General features: G+C 41.1%; 1 protein-coding gene across 1 annotated transcript in view; it reads right to left on the reverse strand.

The window, feature by feature from the left end:
- pde4d (phosphodiesterase 4D, cAMP-specific) overlaps positions 1 to 8,009 on the reverse strand; it is a gene marked incomplete at its 5' end in the record, with an annotated part of 235,055 nt that extends 227,046 nt beyond the window's left edge. Inside the window, one exon of the mRNA XM_083784492.1 lies at positions 7,819 to 8,009. Coding sequence (XP_083640618.1) covers positions 7,819 to 8,009 — 191 coding nt within the window. The remainder of the gene's footprint in view (positions 1 to 7,818) is intronic.
- Positions 8,010 to 9,380: the final 1,371 nt, after the last annotated feature.

Consider the following 9,380-nt stretch of genomic DNA (forward strand, 5'->3'; position numbering starts at 1 on the left):
TTATTAAATGTTATTTCATGGGCGCCCACGTATAGGCTCTGGCTCTTCTCTCTCCCTCTTTCCTGTCAGTCTTCACTTGAAACTATCAATAAAGGCATTTTTTGTATATATCAAAAATATATACATTATTTGTATTTTTATTTGTTTGCTTCTAAATTTCTTAAATATAAATTGTAATTTGCGCTTTTTTAAATGTCGGTCAAAACATCGATAATCATGTTGTCTCCAAAATCTGGATCGGACCAAACAATCTAGCATAGCTAGATAATTACAACCCACCCCAACACACACACACACACTATTACATTTTGGTAGGCCAAGACTACATTTTCCCACTTTCCTCGCTCAGTTCAAGACCATAACACTGGAAACTAACTGGGTGGGGAATCCAATTTCTCCTATTTCTACAAAAGAAATGCAATCTCCTTCTCAGAACACAGATGCAGTTGGCACAGGGAGGGTTGGCACACAAAAAGAGAGAAAAGTAGCACAGATTAGAATCTTGTATGTATAGAAGATGAAGATGACAACAATGGAAGTGCAATGTGATACTTGTCCCTACAGTTTGATATTCACATTCGTTGTAAAGGACCATACTGGCATGTTTTGCTTATTGAGCTATGGCACATTGATGCTTGTTTGTTTGGTCTTCGAGGAAGCCAATATTTAATATCTGCCAGGAGAGATTGTGTGTGTGTGTGTGTGTGTGTGTGTGTGTGTGTGTGTGTGTGTGTGTGTGTGTGTGTGTGTGTGTGTGTGTGTGTGTGTGTGTGTGTGTGTGTGTGTGTGTGTGTGTGTGTGTGTGTGTGTGTGTGTGTGTGTGTGTGTGTTTTAGTGTGTCTCTCTACAACAACTAATCTCATATCATCATCATTTTTCGACCACGGTCAAAATCATGGATTTCACAATGGCACACCAGACTTTCCGGTCCTTCATTGCCATCCGCTCAATCTCACATACTAGGCTACATCAGCAGGTCAAAGATAATTACCAAATCCTGGAGTCCCGGCGCTCCCATTCAAATCTCATATTAATCATCTTTTAAAAAGGTTAACTTTGGAATAAATGCTTTATATAGATAATATAGATTGGATTATATGCTGTAAGGTTTGCAATGTTTAGTGTTTTGTCTTGTACATGTATGTTAGTATGTAATTTGTTTTGTCTACCGTTTACATGTATGATTGTGACATGTGTCTGTGTTGGGAACCCCTCGAAAACGAGACATCTCAAGGGTTTATTTCCCAATAAAGAAACTTGAATCATCAAATAATCTTTCAAATCGGTAAATGACAACTGTATTTTTTCAAATTGCATGCGGAAAGATGCATTGTAGTTTATAATCTATGTGTTGTGCTGTAGATAAGTGCACATACAAGAGAGACGCCATGATAGACTGCAGCCACATCCAGTACGTTGTGCATCCACCTGTCAATGGAAAGAACACTTTGCAGGTCCAGATTATAAAAATTGTCCCTGGACCTGGTGCCGTCCAGCTACCTACTGTATCAACAGTCAATGAGTGAATCACTACTGTACTAGTAAAAGGTATCCTTAACTGGACATCTGTCAAAGTTCAGCAATGTAGTTCTAATACTAGTAGTCTATGTGCAAGTGCACCAGAGTCCAGTCAGTAACAGTGAAGGACAGTGCACTACTTTTAGTTCTTATCTGAGGTCTCAAGCTTTTTCGTGCCTGCAGGCTACTGATACAAAGGACTGGCCATGATGCTATGTGGAACGAGACTGACCTTAGCTTTGCTAGCACGTACATCAGAGAGGATGTGAGGAGTTCTCCAGGATAGCGTCCAGCTCCTCATCTTCCCACATGCCCTCAGATATTAGTCATCAGCCATTAGCGCTCACTGTAGAATATTGCTTTCCCTCCACGGCATTGAATTATAGATGAGTCAAGCTTGAAGCACATTTAAGATGTATGGCCTTTGTTAAAATTCTTCTCATCATACATAGTCCATATTTGTCTCCACCAAGCACACTTTTCACATTGGCCTATTATAGTGCCACCAGGAGGCTACAATAACCTACCTGACCTGATGGAGACCTGTGTTCCAAGGAGCACCTTTTCTAGTTTACTTTTAAATTGCTTACATGAATGGTCAATTGTGAGGCGTGCGTGCGTGTGTGCATGTGTGCGTGCGTGCGTGCATGCGTGCGTGCGTCCATTACATGCATTGCATACGGCTTGTGTAAAATCTAAACCATGATAGATTAAATTCAGCACTCAGTAATTTGCAGCAAATAACAGTACATGCACTGATCTCAGGCTATGTATATGTGGCTATACAGTAAATTGCTTGTGGTTATGTCTGTGTATTCTGGTTGTTAAATTATTCTACATTTATATTATGTACACTCCATTGCTGCTAAAAGTTTTAACTTTACTTGTCTGTCCTAACTTCCTTGCCTGAATCTAGAAGGAATGCTGGCATCATAGCCATTGTCAACAGCAATGATGGCATGACAACAACAAAGACATTAAGGAATGATACACAGAAATGGCACTGTCCATTTCAAACCAGCTACACATTGCTTAATCGTATTAACCCTGGTTATTGGTTAATAACCCAAATTTGAGTGGATCTACAAGCTCACAATGTCGTGGTATCGATTTGCCATGCGGTTCATAGTTCATACGCAGATGTCTAAATGGTGGTGCTTAAAAGCAGCCAATGTGCAAACCCTGTATCGGGGCTGCCAAAAGTGAGTTGCCCCTTCCAAAAGCTAAACAACCACCGACGGCAAGGAGAGAAAAGGGTTAAAAGAAAGAAAATCTGCAAATGCTTACTGTCATCATAATTATATTAATCTAGGAAACTCTATAGATACAGTTATAAGTTATACTGCTGTATAGAACAGAGTGTTTCATGAGTCTCCTGTGTCCCAAGTATGCATAACATTTCAAGTCTGCTCACGATGTGTACACATTCTGTAATGAAACATTTTTAACAAGCTCAGCAAGTAATTTAATAAGCTACGTCCCTCTGCTCATTTCCCCATTGTTTATCCCTTCAGTGAGACGATGCAGGACCCATTTGGCTTGGCAGACGAAGAGAGATATGTGTGGACAGACTACAGAGACGTGTGGTGGTGTGTTTTTCCTTGTCATCTGGCATGTGACGGGCAACTGGCATAATCCAGGAGTTTCTTTTAAGCGGAAGATACTGACCATCTATCTACATCTATCAATCACTGTCATGATCAACCACACGACAGTGGCGCTGCAGTCACTGCTGCTTTTGACTGACAGGACATAGACATAAATATAGGCTGTCTTGTGTCTTAGAATCATATAGCAAGATTTTTGGAAAAAGTAACAGGTCAACAACTGGAGAAATCACTCATGATGCAAAATTATGCAGGACAAAGACTTTTTTTTGCATTCCCCCACTTCACCCGTCCCTCTGGGATCTATTATGTGTCCTCTTTTATGCTGTTTCAATCCATCTCTGTCACACTAAATCAGCAACTGTCGACTCTCTGCCAAACTTCATTTCATTTCCAAACTTCTGATATGATTTGTTGCCTTGAGGTTTAACCTAATCGGCAGGGCTTGTGAGCTGCTTTGTAAGTGAAAACCCTGAGATGCATGGGAGCTTTGTGCCTCAGCTTTTGCATATAATATTCCATGAGACAATTAACAATTAACCCTAAAAAACAAACGGATGCAGATGTGTTGTTAAGGCGCATGATGCCACATATAGGCTCTAATGCCTGACAGCAAGTTGCAGGTTTGATTCCAGAACCCAATAGTGCATCACAGTCCCGCCCCCTTTCATGACGACGTGAGACCCAGAAGTGAATTCCCCGTTCATTTTCCCCATAGGCTTTTCAAAAAATATTTATTTAAAGACGTTTACGCCGCGGACAAAGCCAACTCGAGTTGTGACAAATCATGACGATAAACACAACATTTCGGGCCGAACAAATAATTACAAAGAAGATCTTCTTTCTAATTATTTGTTCGGCCCGAAAAATTGTGTTTGTTGTCATGATTTCTCACAACTCGAGTTGGCTTTGTACGAGGCTTAAAAATAAATACTTTTTGAAATGTCTATGAGGAAAATTAACGGGGAATCATTTCCTGGGCCCTGGTAGGGGGCGGGACTGCGACGCTCTATTGCCTTTGTTTTGTGTCTCTCCCTGTCTCTCTCTCTCCTTGTTTCTTGTCACTCTTCACTATAATATCAAATAAACGATGCAATTCTTAGCCAACTTAACACTGTATATCGTCGCTTTCAGACAAAATACTTCAACATATTTAATCTATATTTAATCTTTTTATATTTTCTCATGAATGCCCTATTTTAAACTTCAGTGTCATGCAGAAATATGCAAATAGCCAATCTTACAAGCTCTGTGTGTTCGGGAGATTGTATGCATCGGCTTCCCTGTCTGGCCAACCGAAACCTTCAGCTTTTGTACAAGACGGCTTTCCCCACAAAGCCAATCATAGCCAATCGGAATGGAATATGAGAAATGTGACAGATACTGTACGTCTCAATCACACACACCGATTTGTAGGAGTAGTAACAAAAATGTGTTTATCAAAAATCTGTCCCATGGTGGCGTGCATGATTTGAGGCATTTTGTTCAAAATGGACCATTCTGACACGTCCGTCATTATCACATGACTACAGAGATAATGTGTAATGATTTGCGTGATGTTATTGTTTGGACAAAATCTGTAGAAGTAATATAAAAGATGTTTTAAAAAAATTGTCTGCGAGGTGGTGCTATACGGACTGAAGAATAAAGAACTTGGAGTGAGTGTCCACCAAATGCCTTGGTGGACATAACCTGTAATAGTCCAACCTAGAGCCATTGAGATAGAAAGAGCTGCATCATCTCCATTCACTCGATTGTGCCAGTTATTTCACAGCAATGGCAGATCATGTATTATTCAATCCTTTATTGCCAAAACCATCTGAAAGTTGATATGATTCGTTTCGGTGTGCTAACAACAAGAAGAATGCTGAAGTAACGATTAGTTCAAAACACTACTGTATGTTGTATAAGTGGTATAAAAGTCAGATATATAGATATAATATAATTTTGCATCTTTGTGACAGGCCTAAACATTCTCCCCTTCCTCCCCACACACACAGGAACAGTTTTGACGTGGGTTTTGACATATAATAATTTTGGAAATATTCAAATTTTCCCCATACGCACAAGATCGAGAAAAACAATCGGTGATCGGTCCCAAAAAACCTGATCAGAGCATCCCTATTTCCAAGTCATATTGTAGTAGGCTACATTCAACAGTATAGCCTGCTAAATAATAGGCTGAGAGAGAGAGAGAGAGAGAGAGAGAGAGAGAGAGAGAGAGAGATAGACAGAGAGAGAGAGAGAGAGATATGTATATTTTAGAAGTTTATTCAGAAGAACAGCAACAAGAAAACAGCATCTCTCAGTCTATTAGACTTAGCCTCAGTATTCTCTCCCTCAGCACATCTCTCTCTCAACTTGGTCTAATCCCACCAAACCTCCTGAGCTTCTCAGCAGCTCCTCCCTTATACCCCAGAAGCAGGTCCACAGATAAACATGACCATCAGAAAGTACAATACAATACAGATGCTCTGACTGTCTTGGCTGTCGCAGCCCTCTTCAGACAGGAACCTACAGTAAGTCAGGCCCAGCAGGGTCTCATAACAAACTAGAAAAAGTGCCCTTATGGGCACAGGTCTCTACCAGCAGGATAGGAGTGTGTGTGATGTTTGGCAAAATGTTTAGGAGCAATATAAACATGTTGTTGTTTTTTGGGGGGTTTTTTTGCAACAAATTTCTTCATTTTGTTGAGGAATTGTAGAGCCAGATCACTCATAGCATCTCTGAGGATAGAATTCTGGATGAGCAGGACATGTGCAGAATTCTGTACAAAATGGGCCACTCCTGAAAACTTTGGAAGGAAATCTTAGCCAATCAGTGTAGAATCTGAGAAATCCAACAGACTCGTCTTGATCACATGACTACAGAGATCATGTGTACCGATTTGCGTGAGATTTGGATGAAATCTGTCCTACTAACAATGTGTTTTCCAGAAATCGGCATCATGGTGGCGCTATAACCGGCAGATATGAAGGGATGCAGGGAAATTGTTTTTCCATGGCCTCTAGGGAGTGTGCATACAATGTCTTACACAGATCGGTGCAGTCATAGATAAAAACACAAATGGGCCAGTTATAGCGCAGACCAGCGCAGGTGAGGCCAATTTCTTCCTTTGCCATTTCCAATTGCACTCTGTGACCCCTTTTCCACCGGTTGGTTCCCAATGGGAACTGGTTCAGTTCTTTTTGGTTCTTAGTCCATGAGCCAGAGCTCCAAAATTGGAACGTTAATTATGAATTGAGTGTGCAAAACTACACCTATATTAGATTGTTTATAGGATCGATATAAGTAAATTAATATATGATAACCCTTCCACAGTAGTGGCTTTTTCATTTGTTAATGCATATTTTCCTATATAATGCCTCAATTTGCATATTTAAACATGTACATTTTGTAATAGCCTACAATAAGCCTACAATAAACAATCTAATATAGGTATGGCTTTGCCTACTCAATTCATAATTAACGTTCCAATTTTGGAGCTCTGGCTCATGGACTAAGAACAAAAAATAACTCAAATAAGGTCTGAGTGTGTTCATGATTTGAGGCCTTTTGTTCAGCCAATGGGAATTGAACATGGGGAAGCGGACAGGTCCGTGGACCGTGTTGATGGCATGACTATGGAGATGTATACCGATTTGCATGATGTATGAATAAAATGTGTAGTAATGTAAAGAAATGTGTCGGCCTCATTGTGGCGTTATAACAACCGCTGTTTAAAAATTGGGGCAGAGATTCGTCGTTGGCATCCAGGGAGGGTGTGTGCACAGTTTGGCATCGGTCGCAAGCTCACGTCAATGTCATAATGTAACACGTTGTGAGCTTGTACAGTAGATTGGCTATTTTAGCTATTTGTCGTACAAAGATCTACTATAGATTTAAGTGGTCAAGAAAAAAGAAATAAAATATACAAATCGAAGCCTCAGTTAATAAAACATCTACTGGTGCACAAACTTGGACACATCATCAGTGGCTCATCAGACCCAGGCCTGTGTCTGACAGTCTGATGGCATGCTACTGCCCCCACTGTCTCTTGGGGTGGCAGGTGAGCTGTTAGCAGCAGGTGTTGGCGGCATTAGGAGGCTCTGGGCACTTTGGGTTGCCTCCTATTAATCATCTGTCAGCATGTAAATTACACTGGCCATGTTTAAAGTCAGCCACATTAGCAACAATATTATGAGTGAAACTCCTGAAGACTTCACATTTAAATAACTTTAGAGAACATAATGACAGGGTTGAGTTACCAAAAATAAACCAATGCCTTTCACTGTGATTTATATTCCTGCATACCATTGCTGTCAGGCAGAAACCCCACATACTTTCATATTGTTAATACTTTTCATTGGTTCAATATAAAAAAAAAACCCACAGACTTAACCACTTTCATTTGAAATGGCAGATCTACACAGCGCATAACATTGCGATGCATTGAGAGTGTGTAGCTGTGCTCTTTTCGTTACTTTTGCACGAAGCTGTCATACGAAAAAGTAGGTCATACATTTATGGGGGGAAAACGTATGGCAAACGTATTTGGTTTAAACCATGAGCATGACAAAGAATAAGATACATACTGTAGGCCACACACACACACACACAATAAGTGGTCTGTCATGAGACTGGGAGTTTGGGGGTTGATTCTATACTATAATACTATAAAGATGGGACACAATGCTCCCCGGTGACCAATTACCTGCTAGCATCTGCAGAGGTGATGGCAATGAGGGGCGGGATGCGTAGAGGCAGTGTGGTAGGGCGTGGCGGCATCGTGACGGTGTCTGACTCGGGTTTGCGGTCGAGGTAGTACTGCTCTGCCTGTCTGAAGGCCAGTGGGGGCAGCTGAACCGTCCGGCAAGAGAGCCTCCGCACCAGGAAGGGCTCCATGCAGGTAACTGGCCCTGGCTCCGGGGAGTCGTCTGAGTCATCATCAGACACCTGAATGGAGACGGGAGCAGTGAACAGAGGAGAAAAAAGTTGACCAACCACAAAACAAGCATGGGATACTATAAGCTGCCACCAGCTCTCGGTTTGCATTTGAACATTTTGGACACAGACCAACCCGACCGACCAAGAGTGGCTTATATAAGCTACTATGTTCAGTTCATGGTCGCAGCTAAAATGAACGTGGCAAGTTGAGCAGATGGAAGGAGATCGAGGGAGTCAGAGATGAGAAAGACATTTTCAACACAAAAGACAGAGATATAATTATAAACATAAAATAATTGGGTAGACAGATAAACTGCAAATAGCTAACCTAGCCTGGATCCAGCCCAAAGACCCCGCCCACTCTCTGAGTGGACTGCATCTCTTGGTCTGGTGTTGCACTGTGAACCTATACTTTCTTCGGTACAAAAATTTATTATCCAATGAGAATCGGTGGTGGGGGTGGGTCTAACGAACAACCAATCAGCGCCAAGGCCCGTTTTCAGTGTCATCACACAGCGCAACACACATGAGGAAGGAGGGAAAAACAACAACAATGGCTATTGGTTGAGGGAAATTCTAATCCCCTCCCCCTTGAAATCGCTCAGACAGGAGACAATGTCAGACTGAAGCTTCAAGAAAGCTACAGTCTGATCATCAGGCTATAACAGACAGGGATTTACAGTATTAATAAGACGAGAGGTGGAGCTGAGAGAATAATATCACAGCAGAGACATGACTTTAGGAGTAGTTAGAGTCATGCCTTTTAGACATCTCACCTTATAGAACCCAAGAGCTATTAAAAGAGACTCCCCCAAAGAAAGATGGGAATTGTAATAGAGCACATTTGCCAGAAGTAGTTAATTAAAAACGAAAGAAAACAACTATACATTTATTGTTATAGTTACTGTACTGTACAAGCAAACCCACTCTGGAAACTAAAGGAAACTAAACTGCACAAAAAAAAACATAAAATAAACTAGTGAAAACTACAAAACTATAATATTGCTGTAGTGTGCATGTGGAGTGTGTTGCAACTGGAACATAGTAAAGGCATTATAAAGGCAAGAACCATGAGAAATGTGAGAAATTCATACTCTCTCATATCTTGAAGAAAGTGCTTTATTTGAGAACGAAGGTCGCAGTTTACTATGAAACCTGCGAAACCTGTGGGCACGCCTCCATATGGTTGCAAATCCATCACGCCTCGTGACATCATGGAGACCCTTAGATCTCCATAAATGGATCTGACTTTGTGACATCACGTGACATCCAGGAGACCCTTAGATCTCCTTATATGGTTGTCAGTCAACCTTCATGATATTACACCCT

This window comes from Protomyctophum parallelum (genome assembly GCF_964188405.1).
Source record: "Protomyctophum parallelum genome assembly, chromosome: 15".
Taxonomy (NCBI): domain Eukaryota; kingdom Metazoa; phylum Chordata; class Actinopteri; order Myctophiformes; family Myctophidae; genus Protomyctophum; species Protomyctophum parallelum.